Source organism: Tenrec ecaudatus, chromosome 12 (genome assembly GCF_050624435.1).
Source record: "Tenrec ecaudatus isolate mTenEca1 chromosome 12, mTenEca1.hap1, whole genome shotgun sequence".
NCBI classification, from domain to species: domain Eukaryota; kingdom Metazoa; phylum Chordata; class Mammalia; order Afrosoricida; family Tenrecidae; genus Tenrec; species Tenrec ecaudatus.
The window spans coordinates 24326869-24351520 of record NC_134541.1 but is presented as its reverse complement, the minus strand read 5'-3'; the positions used below and the strand labels follow the sequence as shown (position 1 = coordinate 24351520).

At 51.1% G+C, this 24652-nt stretch overlaps 1 protein-coding gene across 1 annotated transcript in view; it reads right to left on the bottom strand.

Annotated features, from left to right (window-relative positions):
• The window catches only part of KIAA1755 (KIAA1755 ortholog), a 59011-nt gene that overhangs the window by 8359 nt on the left and 26000 nt on the right, over positions 1 to 24652 (bottom strand). Inside the window, exons 6-13 of the mRNA XM_075528759.1 lie at positions 22053 to 22146; positions 21144 to 21230; positions 19752 to 19868; positions 17307 to 17405; positions 16240 to 16388; positions 12549 to 12687; positions 11309 to 11431; positions 9927 to 10148 (exon numbers count right to left, since the gene is read on the bottom strand). Of these exons, the coding sequence (XP_075384874.1) occupies positions 9927 to 10148; positions 11309 to 11431; positions 12549 to 12687; positions 16240 to 16388; positions 17307 to 17405; positions 19752 to 19868; positions 21144 to 21230; positions 22053 to 22146 (1030 nt within the window). The remainder of the gene's footprint in view (positions 1 to 9926; positions 10149 to 11308; positions 11432 to 12548; positions 12688 to 16239; positions 16389 to 17306; positions 17406 to 19751; positions 19869 to 21143; positions 21231 to 22052; positions 22147 to 24652) is intronic.

Here is a 24652-nt window from a genome sequence, read left to right as displayed (position 1 = left end):
ACTGCTGACCTTGGGGATCTCAGCTCAGGGAATAACCACTGTGCTAAGGGACGGATGAATATTAAAGCCTGCTTCAGCTTGGTCACAATTTGAGGTTCTGACAACGATCACAATGGCGTCCCTCTCTCTTCTGGGGGTGGGGGTGCACACATATATTTCCCAGAATCTTCCAGCACCTTATAAGAGACCTGTGGGCACCAGCAAGGACTCAGCTCTCACCAGGACCCGAGTTTCTGTTTCTGTCAAGTGGGTGGTGGAAGAAGAGGATCATGAACAGTTTTCTGAGAACTGAACCTTTGGGATCCGGGGCTGGACGACCTTTAAGGACGGGGGACGAGGGGGCTGCTTACTGAGCGCTGACTACGTGCCAGGCCATAGTGCACCTGAAGTACCAGCAGACCATCTTACACAGGAGGACACTGGGGCTCCGAGAGGTGATGGCAAGTGGCCTCCCAGACGGCCAGGGAGGAGCTGCTACCGGCCCTGGGCCCTGTCCCGGCTTCACCCACAAGATGTCTGCAGACTGCGTGCGGGAGCCAGCTGCGTCGTCGCCACCGCCGCCGCTCGTGAAAAACATCATCTCTCTCGGCATTAATTTAGAGCCCGACAGCGAGCGGTTAGGCTGTGGGGCTTGGAGGACCATTTTCTCCAAGGAACCCATTTTTCCTCGGATTAAGGGAACTTGTCTTTAGATAAATGACTTCATATTCGCGGAAGCACACGGAGCTCATGGCCGGGAAAGGGCCCCATAAATCTCCGTTAGCGGCACAACCGTGTTATGATTATTTAGTGCCAGAGCTGCGCGCGCACACTCCCTGCCTGGCACCCGCCCCGTCTCTCCCCGCTGGTTCTGGCCAAGCTGCCCAGAAACGGCTGGACCCTCCCCAGTTCCTCGTGGGGAGAGGAGAAGAGAGGAGAAGGGGGCCTGCATTCAGGGACGCCACCTCCCACTGGTCAATCTCTGAGCCTCTTCCCACCCAGGTCCCCTCCTCTGCCCACTCCCGGCTCTTGCTCCACCCCTCCGCCCCTTCAGCACCTGCAACCTTTCCTGAGCCCGGTCTGTGTGCCCACCCTGCCCAGGAACAAGTCTAGGCAGCCCCTGCCCCAGGGAGCTCACCTCACACGGTGCCAGGGACAGAAAGAGCAGATGATGGGTGGCCATTTTGGATAGGGGCTGGGGGGCTGGGAGGACCTTTCTGAGGAGGGAACATGGAGCTGAGGGCTTAAGAAAGAATAGCCGCTTGAGAGGGACGGGGAAGAGCAATCAGGGCAGAGGGAACAGCACATGCAAAGGCCTCTGGCCTGAACCCGACTTGGTGGATGCTAATGAGGGAGGTCAGTGGGGGGAGGAGGGGAGAGTTTCCAGGACTCCCACTCCTCGGTTCTCAGTACAGTGATTACTATTATAAACACGCAGTAAATGGCCTGGAGAGGATTTCGCATACAGGAAAAAGAACTAGGAGCCAGTCCTCACACCATACCCCAAAGACTTCAAAACAGATTACCCACCTAATTGTGCAAATGGAAGCCATAAAACTCTTAGGGGACAATCTAGGGGTGATTCTGTCTGGTTTAGTTTTAACCAATGGGTTTTCTAATAGAACAAAAGAACCCCAAACAGCAAAAGGGAAATTAAATATATGGGACCTTATTAAAAATGAAAAAATGTTTGTCCACCAAAAGATTTTACCAGGAAAATTAATCCAACTAATGACTGGAGGGGGTAACTTCTGAAACCATCTAGTTGATAAGAATTAATTAAAAAGTATGCACAAATGTGGACAACTTAACAACAACCAATGAAAAGACAAATAATCCAATCCAAAAGACTTGTGTGGATATTTCACCAAAGAGAACAGGCACATGCCCACTGAACACTTGAAAATATGCTGCTCAGCATCCTTAGCCATCATCAGTAAGCTACCTCCCCAAAGCACCATAAGATATCGTTCACACCCACCAGCATAGATAAGGTTAAATACCAACCAACCAAACAAACAACTAACCAAATAACCAACCAACAAATAACAGAACCAACCAACCAGTCAAGCAAACAACTAACCATACAACCAATCAAACTACCAAACGAACTAACAAAATAAACAACCAAATAACCAACCAACCAAGCAACCAAACAAACCAGTGAAAAAAACTAACTAACCATACAACCAACCAAACTACCAACCAACCAACCAACCAACCAACCAATTAACCAAACAATTAACCAACTAACCAACCAACCAACCAACCAATCAATCAGCCAACAAAACAAACAAACAGACAGGTAAACAAACAGAAAATAACAAGTGTTGGAAGGATTTAGGGAAAATGGAACCATTATCTATTGCTGATAAAAAAACAAAACAAAAAACTAAACTCACTGCTATTGAGTTGATACCAACTCATAGTGACACTATAGGACAGGATAGAACTGCCCCTATGGGTTTCTGAGACTGTAACTCTTTATGGGAGTAGAAATCCCCATTATTTCCCACAGAGGGGGGGGGGCTAGTTTCAAACTGCTGACCTTGCAGTTAGCAGCCCAACACATAACCAAGGCTCCATTGCTGATACGGATGCAACATGGCACAACCTTCATATAAAACACTGTGGGAGTTCCTTGAAAAATGAAAAATAGAACTACCAAATGGCCCAGCAATTCCACCCCTAGGAATAAACCCAAAAGATCGGAAAGCAGAGACTCAAATAGAGACTAAAACAAAGAAAAACCAAACCAAACCCCAACTACTCACTGCTGTGGAGTCAGTTTCAATTCCTAGTGACCTTACAAGATAGAACAGCCCCTGTGGGTTTCTGAGAGGGTCCTCTTTGTGGGAGTGGGGACCCTTGTCCTTCTCCTGAAAAAGAGACTGGTCTACCAATAGTCAGTACAGCACTATTCACAATAGCCAACAGGGGGAAACAATCTAAATGTCCATCAACAGATGAATGAATAGACAAAATGTGGTGCATATACACAATGAAATACTACTCAGCCAGTAGGGGAAATGCAGTCTTGATCCATGCTACCATATGGATGGAGTGTGAAGACAGTGCACTCAGCGAAATAAGTCCATCACAAAGGGACAAATCTTATATGACCTCATTCGTATAAAGAGACAAGAAGAAGCAAATGAATAGAGACCAAAGTTTATTAGTGATTACTAGGGGCAGGAGGGAGGGGATTAAGAGGGTTAACTGTGATAGGAAAATAGCAGTGGTTAAGGGGAGAGTTACACAGCCAATCATTATCAAATATGAATGAAAAAGTTTTGACATAAGTCAACGAGGTACCATGAGACACAAGAAAGTGGAGATGTACACCTGCAAAAATTTGAACTGGCGAGAGATCTGTAATATATAGATTTACAAGAACAAAAGGAGGAGCTGTGGGGGTTGCTTATGTACAACCATGAACTTCATGGGATGTGGCCTCTCAACTTGGAAGTAGGCTCATGGTATCATGGGCCATCCCAGTTAATTGGCCTAATAATGTGTTCAATTCCCCTCTACTACCTCTAGTTTGTTGTATAGTGCCTGGGGTCTTACAAGCTTGCAAGTCTCAGTCAAGGTTGACTAACGATGGGTCTCTATTTGCAACAAAGGAAGGAGAGTCAGGAATAGGAGGAGGAAATAGAGTTTGTGGCCCCTGATGGCATGCTGTTTATGCATTGGGTTGCTAATCACAAGGTCAGCAGTTGGAACGCACTAGCCAGCTCCTCGGGAGAAAGATAAAGCTTTCTATGCTGTAAAGAATCCCAGTCCCTGCGGTGCCCAGGGGCAGTTCTACCCTGTCCTACTGGGCCACTGCGTCAGCATCGCTTCGATGGTGGTGAGTTTGGTTTCACCCCCATGCAGAACTGCTTCCTTTGCCATTCTACCACAAGAACTGGATGGTGCCCGGCCTCCATGACTGAACATTTGAATCAGAGTCTACAGAAAAAAACTGATCAAAGGAGGGGGAATACTGAACGAAACGGAATTCTTAGAGGCGCCAGACTATCTGGAGTCATGGGGGCTGGGTGAAGTCCTGAAATGAATGCCCCAGCTCATCTTTAAATCTTAAACCAAAAATAGCTTTGTGGAGGCTCTTAAAACCAAAGCAGGGCTTAGCTCCCGGAGCAAAGAATGTCTGTCTCGAGCCTCCTGCTCCTTTAAGAGCTATCTTAATCTATGATCTCTGGGTTCAATGTGACAGCGGCAACTCAAAGGGTTAGACCGAGCCATTATAGGGCAGGTTAGAACTGCCCCTATGGGCTCTCTTTATGGGGTTCTGAAAGCCTTTTCTTTCACCTGAGAAGAGGATGGTTTTGAACTGCTCACCTTGTGGTTAGCAGACCAACCAGGAACCACCACACCAACAGAGCTCCTTGTGAACCAATAGCAAGATAGTGGTGGAAAGAGAGACTATAACCAATGTTACTGAACCATGGTGCGTAGAATGGTTGAATGGGAACCTGTTTTGCTGTCTTCTTTCAACAAAAGTATAATAAAATATCATTTGGCAAAAAGAATCCATGGTAAAAAGGAAAAGAAAAGAGCAAACAAACAACCTCACTGTCATCCAGTGAATTCTGACTTATGGCGACCCCATAGGACAGGACAGAAGTGCCGCTGGGGATTTCTGAGGCTGTAACCCTTTATGGAAATAGAAAGCCTCATGTTTGTCTTGAGATGGTAATCATAGTGATTCCGAATTGGAGCAAAGACTGAAGAGAGGGGATGATTGGAAATTAGCAAGCAAGAGAGAAATTAGTGAGCAGATGCCTTTGTGCTTATTTATTACTCCTCTTCTTCCTCCTACTAATAGTGATGTTAGTCATAATTCCCAAGTTCAGCAAAGTCCTATGACAGGTTGCTGTTGTTAAGTCGGTTCCCACCCATAGCAACCCTATGCACGTATGGGCACAATGAAGTGTTCTGGAATATCCGTTCTTCTCAAGATGAACCACACTTTATTATGGGCCACATGGACAAATGCCTTGCATAGTCAATGGAACATGAGAAGCATCTTTCCAGCATTCTCTATTTTCATCCAAGGTCCATCTGACATCAGCAATGATATTCCTTGTTCTACGTCCTCTTCTGAATCCGGCCTGAATGTCTGGCAGCTCCCTGTCAATGTGCTGCTGCAATCATTCTTGGATGGTCTTCAGCAAAATTTTACTAGTGTGCAATATCAAGGATATCGTTCTGTAGTTTAAGCATTCTGTTGGATCACCTTTCTTTGGAATGGGCACAAATATGGATCTCTTCCAGTCAGTTGGCCAAGTAGCTGCCTTCTGAATTTCTCGGCATAAGTGAGTGAGTGCTTCTTCATCTTGCTGAAATGTTTCAATGGGCATCCTTATTTTTGGCTAATGTATTCAGTGCCATAGACAGCCTCACCTTCTTCCTTCAGCACCATTGGTTCTTGCTTAAATACTACCTCCAGAAATGGTGGAATGTAGACTAGCTCTTTTTTGGTATAGTGACTGTATATTTCTTCTATCTTCTCTGGATGCTTCCTGCATCCTTCAATATTTTGCCTATAGAATCTTTAAGATTGCAACTCGAGCCTTGAATTTTTTCTTGAGTTCTTTCAGTTTCAGATATACTGAAGTGTGTTCTTCCTTCTTGGTTTTCTAATGATAGGTCTTTGCACATTATAATGATAATACTTGGCTTTGTGTTCTTGAGCTGCCCTTTGAAGTTTTCCATTTCACTCTTTGGCTTCACCTTTTCTTCCATTTGATTCAGCTACTCCACAATTAAGAGTGAGTTCCAGAGTCTCTTCCGGCATCCACTTTCATCCCCTTTCTTGCCTGTCTTTGTAATGACCTTTTGCTTTCTTCATGGCTGGTGGTCTTGATGACGTCCCACAGCTCATCAGGCCTTCTGTCACGAGTGTGCAGTGCGTCAAAGCTGTTCCTGAGATGTTCTTGAAGTTCATGTGGGATAGACTCAAGGTCATATTTTGGCTCTTGTGGATTTGTTTTAGTTTTCTTCAGCTTCACACTGAAATTACATATAAGCAATTCATGTTCTGTTCCACAGTCTAGCCCTGGTCTGGGTTTAGCTGCTGATATTGAGCTTCTCCATCGTGTCTTCCCACAGATGTAGTCAATCTGATTTCTGTGTATTCCATCTGGGGAAGTCCATGTGTACTGTCACCTTTTGTGTGGTTGAAAACAAGATATTTGTTATGAACAAGTTGTTGGTTTTGCAAAATTCTAGCACATGATCTCCAATTTCATTTCTATCGCCAAGACCACATTATCCAACCACATTATCCTTCATTTTTGGTTCCAACTTTGGCATCCCAATAGCAATAATTATCAGTGCATCTTTATAACATGTTTGATCAATTTCTGACTGAAGTCATTGGTCGAATTCTTCAATTACTGCATCACTAGCTTTTGTAGTTGGCGCATACATTTGAATAATAGTTGCACTGAATGGATTCCCTTGAAGGCAAATAGATAGAGTCCTATCACAGACAGCATTGAACTTCATGATTGATCTTCCAATGTCCTTTTTGACGATGCGTGCCATGCCATTCCTCTAGATTGTGTTCTTTATGTCATAGTCCATCCTGATTTTCTGATTTAAACATGGCTCTTACCAGTTCATTTTAGCTCACAAATGCCTAGGGTATCGATCTTGATGCATTCCATTTCACTTCTGATGGCTTCCAAGTTTCCTAGATTCATACTTTGCACATTCCATGTTTCGATCATTAGATGTTTGCAGCGGTTTCTCTTGACCTTGAGTCGCGTCCCATCAGCATATGAAGATCGTGAAGACTCTGCTCCCACAGGCTTCACCCAGCTCACGTCACCACGGTCGACTCCACTCTGAGAAATCAGATCCTCCTCCATCACAATACCAGTGCCCGCAGAGCCGAGGGGCACACCCCTCCTGTGGCACGATCTCAGACAATGCTCTGCTTCCACTCCCCGGGCCTTCAGTATCTGGCAATGTTTCCAAGCGAAACATAAGGTGTTCAGCGGCTCCTTCCTTTGAAACTGGGAGCTAGGTCCTTCTTTGCCTGCTCCTAGTCTGGAAGCTCCGCTGAAGCCTGTTCAGTTTGGGTGACCCTGCTGGCACTTGAAATCCCAGTGAGCATAGCACCCAGTGTCACAGCCACACACAAGCCACCACAGTACGACACACACAAAGGGCGGCCTGTGCCAGGAAGCACTGAGATGACATTTACTGAAGTTACAGCTAACTCTCTCGCTCCCTGATGAGGCTGGCAATAGAGTTCGTTGGTCTGGGTTTGAGTCTCAGCTTTTATTTGACCCTCACGTGGGGGTCGTAATAGTACAGGGTTATGTGACACGGAGTCATGAGTGGAGCAGAGTAAGAAGCACATGTGACATGTTACATGTTAGCTGTTAGCATCAGTAGCATCATTGCAGATCAGGCACGATGCCCAGCCCAGAGCAGGGCAGACAGTGGCTGAGGTCAGAGTCAGGGCCTGCTGGGATAGCCCCGACTCTTCAGCCCTACACTGTGGCTCCCATCCAGCTAGGAGGGAGATGGCTTCCTGCAGCTGTGGTGCCCCCTCCTCTCGTTGCCCACTGCCCCAGGCAGACACTGAGTGGCCTGTGCTCCTCGGGCTGCGGGCATGAGCTGGCCTCTGAAGCATCTAGTGTTTCTCTGTCTGTGTGCTGACCAGCTGGCCAGCTGGGAGCCTGAGGCCAGGCTCTTCCCATGACCTTTCCTCGCTGGCTAGTTCCAGGGGCAGTTGAGGGCACTGCATCCTAAGCCAGCGACTGGATTCATATCCTGACAGGATCCAGCTCCCAGGTTGTTCCCCTGGGCCTCAGCTTCCCTAGCAGAGCAACAAGGGGTCTGGCCATGTGGATGTAGAGGTGTGGAACCTCAGGAGTCCTGGTGGCATAGTGGTTATACAATGGGCGGATAAATGCAAGGTCAGCAGTTCAAAACTGCCAGCTGCTCAGAGGGAGGAAGATGAGTCTTTCTGCTTCTGTAAAGAGTTACCATCTCGGAAACGCACTGGAGCAGCTCTACTCTATCCTACAGGGTCTCTGTGAGTCGGTGAGCTTTTTTGAGTGGTGAGCCCTTTTGAGTGGGTTCTTACGTCTAATGCTGCTGGAGAACGTTCCTTCTTTGGGCTTTGTTTCCCTCATCTGCGCAGTGGGAACGGCGTTGGCCCTCCCTCCTCCCAGAGATAGGATGCGGATTCAATCAAGTAAGGCGTGTGAGGCATTTGTGGTGGGGTTTGGCATGGAGGGGGCACACAGTAATGTGGGACACCCTTTTAGCAACGTCATTGTCATCGTCATCATGTCTGCTTGACCATGGGCACCCGTTGCCATTTCCTCCTCTCTTTGGAGAAATGGCATGTTCTAGATAGAAGATGGACATGTTCTGTATGAACACACCTGTATTCAAATCCCAGCTCCCCTCTCTCTACAGAGCTCCTCACAGCGCTGCAGCCTCAAGCGGCAAGAGCCTTTCATGTCCGTATCTGTAAACGGAGCTTCCTTGGGTGGCTGGGTGCAGGGGTGGGAATAATTGCTGTCCACCCTAACACCCTCCCCCACAAACAGTCCGGTCACCCTTCTTCTCCCTCCTCACCAAACTCGGGCGGAGGCCTCTCTTCTGAGGGTGCTCAGCCTGCAACTCCTGCCCCTTGCTCAGGCGGCAGAGGAAGGAGATACAAGAAAAGGCAGTGAAAAGCAAAATGGAAAGGACCTTGATAAGCTGCATTGACCCGGTGGCTGCAGCAACGGGCTCAAACACAGCGACTGTGAGGCTGGAGGAAGCCGGCAGGGCCGCCTCCTGTGGTACACCGCTTGCTGTGCGGTAGAGCTCGCTCCCCAGCGCCTACTAACCATAGCCGTTGTTGGGCTCTGTGACTTTGACTTTGTGTGGGCCCCTCTCAGGTCCTGTTTCCCTAACTGCCATAAAGGGCTGTCATGGTTCCAGGTCCTCAGCCTGGGGCCTTCTGGGGGGGGGTCCTGCCCCCCTGAAGTGCCCCGCAGGGAAGATGCTTGTGGAAAGGGATACAGCTCTGATGGGATTCTTGGCCAGAGTCCCAAGTGCCAGAGGACTTCAAAGGGTTCATGGAAAACTGGCATGGGAGGACGGCGCAATGTGCCCACGAACTTTCGGACGCCTCTCCTCATTAAGAAGCAGGTGATGGCTGAGGGTCTTTGGAGAGCTACCATCGGGGTCCCTGGTTTATGGGACATGCTGGGCTTAGAGGTGCACTGGATCTTCTTGAATTAAAACCAAACTCACTGCCATTGAGTCGATGCCCACTCACAGCGGCCCTCTGCCCCACTCTTTACAGGAGTAGAAAGCTTCACCTTTCTCCCACCGAGCAGCTGGTGGTTTCGAACCTTCAGTTAGTAGTCCCACACAGCCCAAAGCACAACTTGATATGCCACCAGGCTGCTCAGACCTGGTCTGAGAGGTGACCATCACTCAGGTTCCCTTCTGAAAAGGGTGGGCCCTGTTCCTTCCCCTCTGGTGCTGGAGTGTCAGCTTCCAGGAACAAATTGTGGGTGGGGCCTGCACTGAGTCTGGGGGGCCTTCCTTGCTCCTCCCCTTAGATCTGGGGTCTGGGGTGGGGGGTCGGGCGGCGACTGTGTATGGGGGTGAGGGAGTCCAGGATCTCAGAGAGTGCTTGGATCTAAGCAGGGTTTATGTGGGGAGCTGGGGCTATAGGGGGGATCCTGGGATCCTAGTAAGGAGCTGGGGTCTGTGGACTGTGTGTGTGTGTGGGGGGGGGTGTCCAGGATCTCTTGGGGTGGGGGCAAGGAATAGGTGTGTGGATGAGGGTCCAGATTGTCTGCGGGGCTGGGGGAGGGGGGGGTCTAGGATCTCTGCAGAAGGCCGAGGTCTGCGGGGGCGGGGGTGTCCAGGATCTGTGGGGGTCCAGGGTTTGTGCAGGGTACAGCCCGGCTCACCTTCTTGCAGAAGCGATGCAGGTGGAGCAGCGTCTCCAAGTCCGTGCGCTGCCGCTCGGCAGCCATGTAGAAGTGGGTCAGCTTTGTCTGGAAGGCCCGCTGGGTGGTGGCAAAGGCCGCCAGCTCCCGGAAGGTGGCACCGTCCACCTCGTCGGCCCCTCCACCGGCCGCCCCGAGCTGCGCAGCCTGCTTGGACAGCTCCAGGCCATGGCGGTACTGCGCCTGCGCGGTGAGAGGAGGGCGTCCACTCAGCCCCACATAGTCCCGTCTCCGTCGCCCAGAAAGAAGCTGCCTCAGTGTCCTGATCACTCAGACGCAGACCCCGAGTATCTGCCCCGCATATCCACGTGGCTTCAGTACACCCAGAGGTGCGGTGGGACCAAAAGGCCTGTCCAGGAAGGGCAGCCCCTGCAGACCCCCTGGGGCCCAGTTCTCCTTAGACCCCCAGGGATCGCCATGAGTTAGAACTGACTTAATGGTGACGGTTGACTGTCTCCCCCACTGCCCTGGGGGTCGGGTGGGGGTGGTTATGAGTGGAGGTTGTATCCCGGGGGGCCACATCAAGGCTGACTTCTCACCCCTGCTCTCTGAGTCTGACTTCATAGGGCTAGGGGGTGGTTAATGACCGTCAGGTTGATTTGACTCACGGCTACCCGAAAAGTCCACGCAGTGCACACTTGTGCTCCGTGGGGCTTTAAAGGTCCTGGTGGCATAGAGGCTATGTGTTGGGCTGCTAACGGCAAGGTCAGCAGTTTGAAACCACCTGCTGCTCTGTGGGAGCAAGACAGGACTTGCTACTCTGGTAAAGAGTTACAGTCTCAGAAACTCACAGGGTGGCAGTGGGTTTGTTGGTTTGGTTTGGACCTTTCTGAAGCAGACTGCCAGGCCTTTCTTCTGAGGTTCCCCTGAGTAAGTATGACCCACCCACCTTTCAGCTAGGGGAGTGCTTGTGCCACCCAGGGGCTCTGGGTTCCTAGGTAAGCTCACTGCCATCGAGTCAATGGCTCACAGTGACCATATGGACACAGTAGAACTGCCTCAGTAGTTTTCCAAGACCATAAATCTTCATGAGAGCGGAAAGCCTCATCTTTCTCCCTCGGAGTAGCTTGGTGGTTTCGAACTGCTGATTTTGTGGATAGCAGCCCAACATGTAACCCGCAGTGCCACCAGGGCTCTTAGGTCTAGGGTAATGCCATGCAATCTGATCTTAAGAAACATTTTAGCCATTCTGAGGCAAGTAGTCTTTGGACATGGCAACCCTGGAAGGCTTCCCTGAAGGAGAGACCAACCGAGTGGAACTCTCCATAGTGGACATGGTTTTCCTCACTTTCCCACCTTGGTACCATGCTCTCAGCCCCCCACCCCTCCGCCCCAGGACTCACTGCCACTTGAAGGAAGAAGTCCTCGAACTCGGCGTGGGTTTTCTCTACCGTGTCCAAGCTTCCCTCCTTGGGGGTCAGTGCTTGCAGGCCCCGGCTTCCCTCCTGCTCCATCCAGCTGCTGACCTGGGGCAAGAGAGCCAGGCTTGGGCATGAAGGGCTGCTGGGAGACAGCCCTTGCCCAGCTGTCCGATTCCTCGGAGGCCGAGGTCTTCTTGTCCTTGGTCACTCTGGGACCTGGACTGTACCCATTGGTCTGGACTGAAGCCCATCCAAATCTGGCCGGGAGACAAGAGCACTTGGGAGGAAGACCTCCCAGTGGGCCCCCAGAGGGTTCCTGGACTGGCCCAGGGTCCTGTACATAGTAGGACCTCAGGGCACACGTGCCTGAATGAAGTTACTCCAACCACTTGGTGCTGCCCAGTCATAATAGGGACTGGCTCAGGGGGTGATGAGCTGCCCGTCCTTGGGGGTGTGCAAACAGCCCCAGAGGGAGAGCTGTGTGCTGTTGAAGAAAGTTCAGGGGCCTGCCACAAACACAGTGTGAATGGCCTGAGTCCTTCCTCTTTCTGGGGCTGATCTCAGTCAGCGCTAAGACGAGAGCGACACAAAGGCGCAACCAAGAGCAAAGGGCAAAAGGGCAGGGGCTGAGCAAAAGTCCCCTTTGTATTTTGGGGTGTCTTAATGAGCATCATTTCATCACCTCTCCTCACAAAACCCAACATTGCAGGTGTTAGCATCACCCCAGTTTTGAGGTGAAGAAATCGAGGCATTGGGCTGTTAAGATAACTTCTCTAATTACAACACTAGCAAGTGGCAGTGCCAGGCTTGGCACGAGCCCGCATGCATATGACTCTCGCCCACCGCCCCAGGCAGGAAGGCTCATGCTGGTTCTAGGATGGATCTAGTGGCCAAGTGTGGGCTTCAGGGCCAGATGCCCATGTGTGCCACCAGGAAGGTAATGTGACATCTCCCAGCCTCTGTTTTTTGCACCTGTCCCTGATCATGGAGACATGTCAACCCTCCTGCCTGGGGCTCGGTACACAGTTAGTGCTCAATAAATGCAACCTTAGGGATTGTGTCTTTCCTTGATGAGCGCTTACTGAGGATGCCTGCCTGCCTGGGTCCTTGCGCTGGAGCAAACTCCTGGCTGGGGCAGGGCCGGAAGGTGCGAGGTTGCTGTGGAGGGCGGCCACACAAGCCCCCTGTAGCTCCTTTTGTGCCCTGACCCCTTCTCACTCGCCTGGTGGATGGAGGCCTCCAGGCGGCCCAGGCGGACTCGGAGCTCCAGCTTCCCCAGAAGGTGGTTGGATGCGGTGACCAGGACATGCAGCTGCTCGTCCACAAGGCCATACAGACTGGCAGCCTCAGCCAGGTGGCTCCTGGGCGGCAGAGGAGAGTAAGAAGAGAGAGGACCTTACTTCCCACAGGACTCTGCTCAGCACAGGCCACCCCTCTCACCTCCTGCCAACTCTGGGGCCTCAGCCTGGGTATTTCAGCTGCAGACTTGCTGTGTGACCGCAGGGAGAGCCCTATCCCTCTCTGAGCCTCAGCTGCCCACGGGACTGGGGAGAGCAGAGGACAGAGAAAGAAATGAAATTACCCTCCCCCTTCTTTAGGAGGGGGCAAATGGAGCCAGACAGGTCTGGGTTTCTTTCTTTTTGTGTGTGAGGAATTACCTAATTTTTAAATTAAGTCTTGCCATTTCTTCCTTTCCTCATTTTTTTTACCAGTTTAGTCTTTCTTTCCTTAAAAAATATCATTTTATTGGGGGCTTCTACAACTCTTATCACAATCCATCCATCCATTATGTCAAGCACATTTGTACATGTGTTGCCATCATCATTTTCAAAACATTTGCTTTCTACTTGAGCCCTTGGTATCAGCTCCTCACTTTTCCCCCTCCCTCCCCCTTCCCTCATGAACCCTTGATAATTTATAAATTATTATTTTGTCATATTTTACACTGTCCAATGTTTCCTTTCATCCACTTTTCTGTTGTCCATTCCCCAGGGAGGGGATTATATGTAAAGATCATTTTATTGGGGTCTCTTGCAACTCTTGTTACAATCCATACATCAATTATATCAGGCATATTTGTACATATATTGCCCTCATTCTTTTCTAGACATTTATTTCTGTAGAGCTCTTGGGATCAGCTCCTCTTTCTCCCCCCCATCTCCCACAAGTCTGAGTTTCAATCCTAGCTCTGGCAGCCATCTGCTAGGAAGGGGACCTTGTGCATGTATCAGTCTGTAAAGTGGAGCATTAGTGGGTGTGAGGATTCGGTGACCTCAGGCCTTCGCTCTCAGTTCTGACTGCATATTAGAATCCTCTGGGGTGCTTTCTCAGAGTCTGGATGCTCAGGTCCCACCCAGGCTGACAGTCGGACTCTCCGGGAGTGCAGCCTGGTACTCAGAGCTCTCTGCAGCCCCTCAGGATCCCGGGGTGCAGCCAACCTCGGGAGTCAGCCTCCCGCAGACAAAACCCTGGGCATAGTGCGGGGCACACAGAATGTCCAGTGATGGTGAGTGGGTACGGTTTCTATTGCAGTGATATGGGGTCTGCAACAGGCCCCTCCACCCTGGCCTCCATGTTCCAGATGGGACAATGGGTCGAGAAGCGGGGATGGATTCTCACATATGGCAGAATCGGAATTAGAATCCAGTCCAGGGCTATTTCTCAGTAATTTTTTTTAATGGTCAAAACCAAGACTGGGTATTTCAGTGACACGGGGTGAAGGAAGGAATCCAAGGACTGCCCAAAGCCCCCTCAGCTACAGAAAGTCAGAAACGCTGAAACAGACAAATCATAGTGAACCCACAAAGTTTCAGGGCTGCAATTCTTTATGGGAATTGAAAGCCCCCTCTTACTCCCACAGCACAGCTGGTGGCTTTGAACTGCTGACCTTTTGGAGAGTAAGCACTACACTACCAGGGCTAGGAGGTCAGAAGAGAAGGAGAAAGAAGGCGGGAAAGGCTGCTTTCCTGGAAGGAGCTCCTTGGAAGAGCCTGGCTGAGATCAGCAAAGAAAGGATCCCCTGCAGGCCCCCCGGAGGTCACCATCACCACCCTTCCAGGGTGAGAGCTTGGGGTGCATGAGCAGGATGGAAGGTGTCAGCGCCCCCGCAGAGCAGGGAGGAGAGAGGGCGGGCAAGGCGGGCACTGCGGACTTCGCACACGCGGGGTTCGTGTGTGGCCATAGCGCCCCCTGGTGGACAGACCGGTGGCCGAGGGCTGGAGAGGCTTAAAGCGGACAGGGGGTCTGGATCAAGCCTGCGAAACAGGAGCATGCAGCGACAGAGAGCGCTGGTCCCACCAGACCACCTCACACGGGGCATACGGACTCACTGCTCTCCAGCCCCCATCTGAGGACTCCCCCCGAGTCTAAGGCCATGACTTGGGGCGGGATGCTCCAGACCATGGAGCATGCTCACGGTGCTGAAGTCCTGCTTCTGTGCAGTCCTGGCTATGGGACCTTGAGCAAGTCACCCGCCCTCTCACTGAGCCTCAGGATTCCCCACGGTGAACGACGACACTCAGGGGTGCAAATGAAACACGCCAAGGCTTGTAAAGCCCTGAGAACGCCGCACATTTAAAACAAACAATTCTGGCAAGTGGATTCCGCTGCGTGGCCAGCCCGGCTGTGCAGCATAGATTTGTGCTCTATAAGGTTGTCAAGACATGAATTTTTGGAAGCAGAGCCTCAGGCCCTTTGTAACGTGCCTCTGGGTAGCCTCGAACCTCCAACCATTGGGTTAATAGCAGAACGCGTAACAGCTTGCAAGTAGCCCTGATGGCATAGTGGTTCCGTGTTGGTCAGCACTTCGAAACCACCAGTCAGGCCATGGGAGAATGGGCTGTCTACTCCTGTAAAGAGTTAAACAGTCTCAGAAACCCACAGGGGCAGTTGTGGCCTGCCCTGTGGAGTCACTATGAGTTGGCATCCAGTTTGATCTTAACTATTTGCACCCCCAGGCACATTCACACATAGCCAGGGACACATAGCATAGCACAGTCCAAGTGCTAGTTAGGTGTTGGTTAAACCAGCCAATTATTTTTAAGAACTTTTGCAAGCTTTCACATGGTTCCGGAATATAAGTAACAGCCTTGTTCTACTGGAAGCTGTCATAGTCATCAAGTCGATGTTGACTCCTAGTGACCCTATACTATAGGACAGAGTAGAACTGCCCCAGTGGGATTCTGAGACTATCGCTCTTTTCCCCCCACTTCTGCCAAAACAAACTTTATTGCACCGAAAAGAAAGAAAAAAAAACCTTCAAAAAATAACTTCATGCATGTACAGTCAGATATAAAGACATCTCTTTGACTCCTGTGCTTAGAGACTGTCATTCTTTACAAGAGTGGAAAGCCTCCTCTTTCCCCCACAGACCTTACAGATCGCAGCAACCCGAACTGTCACCTTATAACACTGGCTCCAATTACTCATCTACTTAATTATTGTTCTGCCCACCCGCCCACTCCCTTGAAGAAAGTTGGTACTTTCCAGCAATGTGAATTGTTTATTCTGTGGCTCCGAGAGGCTGAGGAACGCCCCAGGGAGCAGAGGTTAAGTGCTCCAGATCCCAGTCCGGCCATTGCCTGGGTGTGATTCCATTCAGCGCACTTCAGTCACCGTCAGCCAAGTGACGACAGGCTCTTGTGAGGAATAAAGGAGGCGGTCTTGGAAGGGGTCCGCCTCTGAGTCAGAGAAAGCACTCAGGGTAGGAGGGGGACCAGAAATGGGCATGAGCTGTCTTTGAGGTCACTCTCCATGAGGATAGTCAGGACTGGTGGAGGGGCAGCGGAGAAGGGACAAGTCACCCATGGAGGCCCATGTGGGTGCTTCTGCCCAGGAAAGAAACTCATCAAATGCCCCAGTGCTGGGCACTTTGGGACCTGAGGAGGGACGGAGGAAAGGCTGGGTGTCCCTACCTGACGTCGGGGTTGAAGTCCAGCCTGCTGGCCTCCCACCGAAGCCTGGCCAGGGTGGCTCCACCTTCCCTCTGGAGGACCATCAGGCCTGGGTCCCTCAGCACAGCCTCCATCAGCTCCTTGGACTTGCTCAGGCACCGGGCAGCCTCCTGCCAGGGTGGGGAGGTAGCCTGAGGCCCAATCCCCACTGTCCTTCAACACCCCTCCGGGGCTCCCCACATTCACAGCAAGTCCAACTTTTCAGTTTGGCATTCAAAAGGCCCCGCAGAAAGTCTGTTCTTTCTCTCTCTCTGAAACATCGCCCAAGCCACGCCCCCTCCGATCACCATGGCAACCGCAGCCGGTCCAAGCTCCAGCACCTCTGGTTCACGTGCCTCCTCACTGACCCCCGGCTGCGCTCCGGCTCCCCCTGCGGTTTGCTCGCCGCATGACAGCTGGCTGAATCCCAAGGTACAAATCTGATCCTGTCATTTGTTTCTCAGCTAAAAAACCCTCCCTCCCGTGGCTTCCCTACCGAGTTAACTATCAAGTCCCAACCCCAAACCTCCCGGATACTCCCCTTGACTCTTTCTCTTCTTCCTTCCTCTCCCCCACTTTGGTCTGTTCCACGCTGGTCTCCTTGCTGCTCCTGAGCAGCATAAGCCACAGAGGGTCCTCGAACGTTCTCGAACGTTCTCCCTCCTCCTGTTCCCTTGGCAGGCTCCTCTGACAGGCCATAGCGTTCCTTGGCCACCTGGATCGGATGCCCCTCCCTCATCGTTCTCCATCTTATTGGCATGCACCATTTGCTTTGATACTTTGATTTCTTTGTTTAACGTTCACCTGGCTGCCCCTGCCCCTGCACTGTGAGCCCCAAGAGGGCCCCAGGCAGGGTTTCCAATGGGGTGGGGGTGGGGCAATAAATAAATAAATAAATAAATAAATAAATAAATGGGTCAGATGAATGAAGGAACGGAAAGGAAAGAAGGATGATGGTGTTCTCCTTGAACCCCCTCACCCCTGCCATGAGCCCTTGGTCCCTGAAGTCTGGGTGCAGTGTGACTTTCCCACCCTGGCTATAGGCTCACCTGCACCCCCCCAGGGGGGTCGCCCTTCTCAAACTCCTCGATGGAAGCCTGCAGCAGGGAGGAGGCCTGGCGGAGCTCAGCAAGGAAAGGATCCAGCTTCTGTAAGACAGCGGGCCAGAGAACTGTCAGCCGGTATTGGAGCCAGGATTCCTCCCCCAATCCGGGGGTGTAGGGGGGGCATGTCCGGTGGTGGTTCTCTGAGTTTAGCTGTGTCTAAATCACCCAGGGGGCTGGGGTACACATAGCTTGCAGGACCCCACCCCCGAGTGTCCCATTCAGCCCTTCCTGGTGGAGCCTGAGACCCTGTTGGCTTGTGTCAGGCCCAGGACTTGGTTTAGTGCTAGTGGGATCTTTTGGGGAGCAGGTGTGAGCTACTCCCAGGTCCGTGCGGGCACTTTGAGGGAGGAGGTGGCAGGTGATGAGAGGGCAGAGTTAGGGGCCATCCTTTGCTGGGCCCGCTGGTAGCCCAGCTCTACCACTTCCTAGCTGTGCGACCTTAGGGAAGTGCCACAACCTCTCTGGGCCTCCCTTTCCTCCTCCGTAAGATGCAGAGCCTAGCAGGAAGAATTGGTGCATTGGAACCGCGTGCTGGTGAGGAATATTGGAAAGAATGTGGACGGCTACAAGGACGAGTCGTTCTGTCTTGGAAGAAGTACGGTCAGAGTGCTCCGTAAAGGCAAGGCTTTGTCTGACATACTTTAGACGTGCTGTCAGGAGAGACCAGTCCCCGGAGAAGGACATCATGCTTGGTAAAGTGGGGGGTGGAGGGCAGAGAAAACAAGCAAGGCCCTCAAGGAGATGGACTGACACCGCGGCTGCAACAATCAGTGGGCTCAGGCATGGGAACAATTTTTTTTTCCAGGGGATAGCGCGAACGCAGTCCCCTGGGAACAATTTTGAGGACGGCGCAGGACCGGGCAGTGTTTCGTTCTGTTGTGCACAGGGTCGCTCTGGGTCGGAACCGACTCAATGGTACCCACAAAACCATAGCAGTTCGTGTCTTAGAGGTGGAGTGAGGACAGATTTGTGTGCAGACTGAGAACAGCGCTCCCCGCCTGGCCCCAAGTGTTTTGCTCACCATCACTGGCCCCAGTCTAGGGGTAAGATTTCACCCAAAGGGAGGGCTCTGAAAACAGTATGTTCAAAATCCACTGGACCCATTGGCTGCCTCTGCAGAAGGGGGCCTGCTGGATTAGGCCCACGTTGTGAGGCGCTGCTGAGTCGGTTGGAACTCATAGCAGTCCTACATCCCACAGAATGAAACACCACCTGGCACCGCGTCGGCCTCACAACTGTCCTCATGGTTGAGTCCATTGTTGCAGCCTCCGTGTCAATCCAGCTCATCGAGGGCCTTCCTGGGGCCCTGGGGGTGTGGTGGTTACAAGTGGAGCTGCTAAACACAAGGTCAGCAGTTCGAAACTCCCAGCTGTTCCTTGGGAGAAAGACAGGGCTTTCTACTCCCATCAGGAGCAACAGTCCCAGAAACCCACCGGGGCAGACCCTGTCCTCTAGGGGCTTTGTGAGTTGGAGTCGGCTTGCTGGCAGTGGGTTTTGTGGGACGTGTAGGAGAGGAGAGTCTTCCCTGTAGAGACTCTTTGCTCCGTTGGATTTGGAAAATGCTGCCCACTCCAAAAAGAAGAACATCTGGGCAAAATGAAAACCAACAAACGAGTGGTTTCTGGCCAGGGCTTCCCAGGGGGCATGTCTGGCCACCCTCCGTGTCATGTGTGGTCATCACAACGTGGGGCTGCTGCTGTCAAAGAGTGAGCAGAGGCCTGGGAAGTGCACCTCCCAAGGCAGCCTCCCCCCTCCCACACAGATCGGGGTGTGAGCAGTGCAGAGGCTCAGCCTGAGGTTCTCTGTGAGTGACCGTACAGGTCACCTGTCTTGTGTGTCCTCATGAATTAAACTGCACATGAAATGCCCTCTTGCTGGGTGGTGGGAGGAGGGAGGGAAAGCACTCCAAAGGAGCCCCGAGTGGGCAGTGTCCTAGTTGTCTCTCTCAGACAGGAGGGAAGGGCCCTGCCGCCCGCATCAGACCCTGAGCTCCCTGACATGCTTGGACCCACCGAGCAGGCACCTGGGAATGTATTTCCCAATGGCATTGCCGTAGCTCTTGGCAGGCAGGGAATTCCATGTCCACGTAACTCAATGCATCTTCACCACAACCTCATGAGGTACTAGTATCACCCCACACTTGGCAGACGGGGACACGGGGGCCCAGGGAAAGTAGGTTGCCCAGGGCCACACAGTCGACCTGGAAGTGCAGCCAGAGCAGTCTGGTGGCAGAGCCTGAGCTCTTAATCTTTCCCCTCCACTCTCTAGTTGAAGGGCTGCCTGCTTTTGAACTTGGCCAGATCCTTGGGCCTATGGGGCAGGACGGTGATGGGAGAAAGAGAAGGGGGCTAGCATGGGGTGTGTGTTAAAGGCTGTGATGGTAGACACCTGGAAAAATTGCACCCACTCGCTGTGGCAGTAGGGCAGGGAGCCTTCCAAGGCTGCGGGCAGCTGGCTGGGGTCCACATGGTAGCTGAGTGCCTTCAATGAGGGCAGCACTTCCACCTGCAGACAGAAGAGGGGCGTCAAGAGAGCTAGGAGACTCCATGTAGACAATTGTGAAGGTCTTATCCAGATCTCTGCCCCAGCACTATTTTATTCCTACAACTGAGGCCGGTCCCTAACTTTAAGAGTTGGTTTCTGGGCAACCTAGCTTCTCTGGAAGTCCTGACAACCTAACCATTCAGAGCCAGACCCTGGTTAAGGAATGTCAAATACACAGCACTCATGGTGCCTCTCTCCTGACCTGTACCCAAGGCAGACATCATTAATCTATCACAGAAATTGTTTCCTCCCACCTGGGCTCCTCCTTGGCATAGCTCTCTGGGAAATCACACAAGTTGATTGAAGTTTGCGCCTGTGATGAAACACCTTTTACAAACCCTGCCCTGTTCTTGGGTGACCCACTAACATGCTGGCTCTTTTCTGAAGCTGAGAGGAGTGGTCACTTGACCCTCACAGTGTGCCCTAAGTCAAGGGCTGAGGGTCTGCTTCGTTCAGACTGTGATGTTTAAGATCCACACAGAGAACACCTGCAGAACCCAGCTTGGGAGTGGGTGGAATCTGTGACTCTTTGGGGGTCCATCGTGTGTGCCTGCCACTTGAAGTGGGGTCCCTGGGAGGACCAGCAGTGTCTGCATCACCTAGTACCCATCAAAAGCACAGCCTCTGACTGACACTGGCTCCCCAATGAGCTCTCTGAAGTCACTTACAAGCACGTTATGGTGGGCACAGCATACCTCTAGCTCTTGGTGTGCGTCTTTACTGACTGGGAGGAAGTGGGAGGCTTTCAAAATCACCTCTGGGAGCTGGACAGCAGACTGGGTGCCCATACTCATGACTGAGGAGAGGGCATTCATTAAAGGGAGTTGTAGTGCTTCTGTCACCACAGCCTGAAACGACTCGACTCAGCATGTGTCCTGTGTAGGCAGAGGGACTCAGGAAGGGCAGGTGGCAGGGTGGGATGGCCTGCAAGTCTAGAGACCCAGCTCTCCTTTCAGCCTTGGACCTCAGTTTTCCATTAGAACAGAAAGGAGAGGTTGGGGTTTGACCAGAGGAAGCCCCTGCACTCTGTGTATGCCCCTCGATAGTGTGGCCGAGGACTGCCCAGGAGAAAGGAGGCTTTAATCGACCAGGCGATGCCTGCCACGGGGACCGGCCTGCAGAGCTGGGACTCCCAGGCCTTGCCTTCTTGACGGGCCCACTGGAAGGCCTCTCCTAGCCCGTGACTTTGGCAATTCTCCACAGCTCCGAGTGTTGTCCTCGACCCCCGCACCTCACCTGGATGTTGGGTAACGTCTCCAGCTGGAGAGCAGGCTCCTTCTCCCCCACGAAGAGCAGAGTCTGAATGGCGGCGGGGATCAAGACCTGCCAAGGAGAACCATTTCTGAGCTGCACTGACCATGGCTGCACGGAGCCCCTCAGCCTGATTTGCTCCTCCTCCCCCCCAGAAACAGGCAGACGGGTCACAGGGCAAGACGGGGCTCTCCGTGGGTGGGCCCTTTGTGGGATATGTGCAAAGGCGAATCCTTGAAAGACAAGTGGGTTCAAGATGTGTTGTAGCTTCCTAGACGATCCTCTCTCTGGGCCTCAGTTTCCCCATCGATAAATTGAGGGGGGTCAGATATGCTGTCCTTCCTTTTATTCTGCTTTATAGGGATCTCTTGCCTCTCTTCGTGCCCCATTCTCAGCCCCCAAAGTCCATATGCCCCAAGTCAGAGTCAGTGAGGGTGTCGCATCCCCTGGGCCACTGCAATGGACAGAGGAATAAGATATCACCGTAAATGAAACACAAGGAAATTGTGCTGGGTCCTCTGGGGGAAGACAGCTCACGCTCTTTCCTGCTGAAACTCCTTGTGTGAAGGAAGGGGAAGATGCTGGGAGTCAGATTGCCACCCCATGGGGGTCTGTTTGAGAACAGCACCGCTGCCCAAGGGGAACAGGGTCAGAAATGGAGAAGTCCTGGTGACAATATATCAGCTGTGGATCAAGCTATACTTGAAGCTAGTGTAATTTCTGGGCTGTCCAGTTGTCTTGAAGTCAGCTTGGGCTCGGTTATCTGTTACTTGGTTGGTCTTCAGGCTTCTTGGGTCCTGATTCCAGCTCTGAGCTCCCCAGGCTCAAAGAATGTCAGGAGAGCTTGGTGGTTCCTAAGACTTGCGGGCATGACCCCCTCGACCCTCCACTCACCTGGGTGGCCTGCAGGGCCTTGACCAAACTCGGGTGTGGGGCCTGTTTCCTGGCATCAATCAGGACTGCCAGCCCTTTGGTTTTAGCTTTAGGCCTGTGGGTGGCAAACAGAATTGGTGGTCTTGTTGGGTAGGCTGGGGACCATCAGGGGAAGTATTTAGGGGAAGGAGAGGGAGACTAGCCACCAGGAAATCTTGATTTGCTGGTGAGCTCTTCATTCCTAAGTCCAAGTTCCAATGCCCCCAACCCCCAGAAAATCTTCCATGAATCCTTAGCTTACCTTGCACAGTTCCTTCATAGCCCTTAACTCAGCTCAATTCAGCCCAGCCCAGCCCAGCCCAGCCCAGCTCAGCTCAGCTCAGCTCAGCTCAGCTCAGCTCAACCCAACCCAATTAAACTCAACTTAACTCAACTCAACACAACACAACTCAACTCAACCTCAGCTCAGGTCAGTTTAACTCAACTCAACACAACTCACTGCCATTGAGTTGATCCTGACTCATCGTGACCTTATAGGACAGGGTACAACTGCCCTGTGGATTTCTAAGCATGTAGCTCTTTATGGGAGTAGAAATCATCTTCTTTATCTTGTGGAGGGGCTGGTGGTTTTGAGCTACTGACCTTGTGGCAAGTAGTGACCTGCATAATCACTACACCACTATGGCTCCTTTACACCCCTAGAAAGGATAACTTCAGACATTCTTCCCAATTTTGGTGGGAAAGTCACCTGGCAGAGCGACTATTTTGCCTAAAAATCCAACTTCTTCCATATTACCATGTATCCCAGTAGCTTGTTTCTTATTGGTTGAGGCTAATGAAACCCCAGAGGAAATCTCTTGTATATCGATGATTCTGACTCCAAACTCAACTAGCTCATAGTGACCCAGAGGAAAAAATTTAGCACCTTATCATTTGATTGCCCTTATGAATCCTTTCCATTTGTTCTAGTTTTTAGTCTTTTCTACTTTCTTTTCGATTGAGGTTTTTAGCCATTTTAGTTTGTTACTTTTATTAGCTTTTGGTTTGTCTGCTTCTTAATGTTTTCTGTACATGAAGTCCAGGATGGGTAAGTGCGTAGAGTCAGTAACTGGATTAATGGGTTCTTGGAGGTATGGCAGGGAAGGTTGGGAGGAAATGGGGAGGCTAACAATGATGAGTACAAGAATAAGAAAACATTCCTAAATTGATGTGGTGACGATTGTACAACTCTTCTTGATGTGAATGAACTATTGAACTGTGTGATATGTAAATTATTTGCCAATAAAACTGTTGGAGAAACAAAAAGAAGGAAAGTTCAAAAAAAGTTTCAAAGACTATCAATCTTTACAGCAGCAAACAGTCTAATCTTTCTGCTGTGGAGTAGCTAGTAGGTTTGAACCTCTGACCTTGATGTTAGAGGCCCAACTCCTACGCCAGCACAGCACCCCCAGGGCTTTTTTGAGGTTAGTAGTGGGGGCCCAGGAGCCCTGGTGGTGGAGTGGGTTACACTTTAGTCTGCCAACTGCAAGTTCGCCAGCTCAAACCCACCAGCCACTCCTCAGGAAAAGATGAGGTGTTCTACTCCTGAAAAGAGTCCAGTCTTAGAAACCGATAGGGGCAGTCCTATGCCATCATACAGAGTCACTGTGAGTCAAAATCCACTCAATGGCAGTGAACTTATTTTTGAGCGGTCGTCCAATTCCCTTGGTCAATGATTGGTTTAATTGTTTGTTTATTAAACATTTTCATTGGCATTGCATCCACACATCATACAATTCAATAGTTCAATCATATCAAGAACAGTTGTACACTCATTACCACAATCAATTTTAGAGCATTTTCTTCCTCCTTGTTATTAGCGTATTTTTTTAATTGTGGCAAAAATATACACAGCAAAACCTTCTCCAATTCAACAGCTTCTCCATGCACAATACAGTGGCATCGATCAGACCTTCATGTTCTGCAACCATTATTGACATCCTTTCCCAAATGATTCCACCACCATCACCACAGACTCAACGCCTGCTCAGCGACAACTCTTCCTCCTGCACCCGTGGTAACCGGCGGTCAGCTTTGGGTTTTCAGTAGTTTTCTTGATACAATAGTCACACATCAGACATGCCCACAGTTAAGTGACTATCAAAAAGAGTTCATATACATCACCTCAATCAGTTCCAGTGCTCCCTCCCTCCCCTACATTCATCGTTTGCTCCCCAGGTCCCCTAGCCCTCCCCACCCCACATCCCAAGAAACCATTTGTATCAGTTAGGGTCTCTATGCATCCACTCTTTCTGTCCTTCGTAAACGGCGAAATCTAACAGAAACAATAAAGAACAAAAACAAAATTAAACAGAAAAAATAATATAAAGATAAAAATTAAAATGTAGAGTAAGAAAGAAAAGACCACCAACAATATGTAAAAAGCTGTCAGGGAACAAGCAAGCAACGTTTGAGCCTAGAGCAAATTCAGGTTGGGTCAAGAGGGAGGTCAACTGATCAAGTAGCATGTTGTACCATGGTTCGATCCACCAATCTCAAGTTTATAATAACCTCTGTCTGAGGGTAAAGCTGTTCAAAGCCCTCGCCTATGGCCATAGGGGATCTGCCAGAGGATTAGTCTG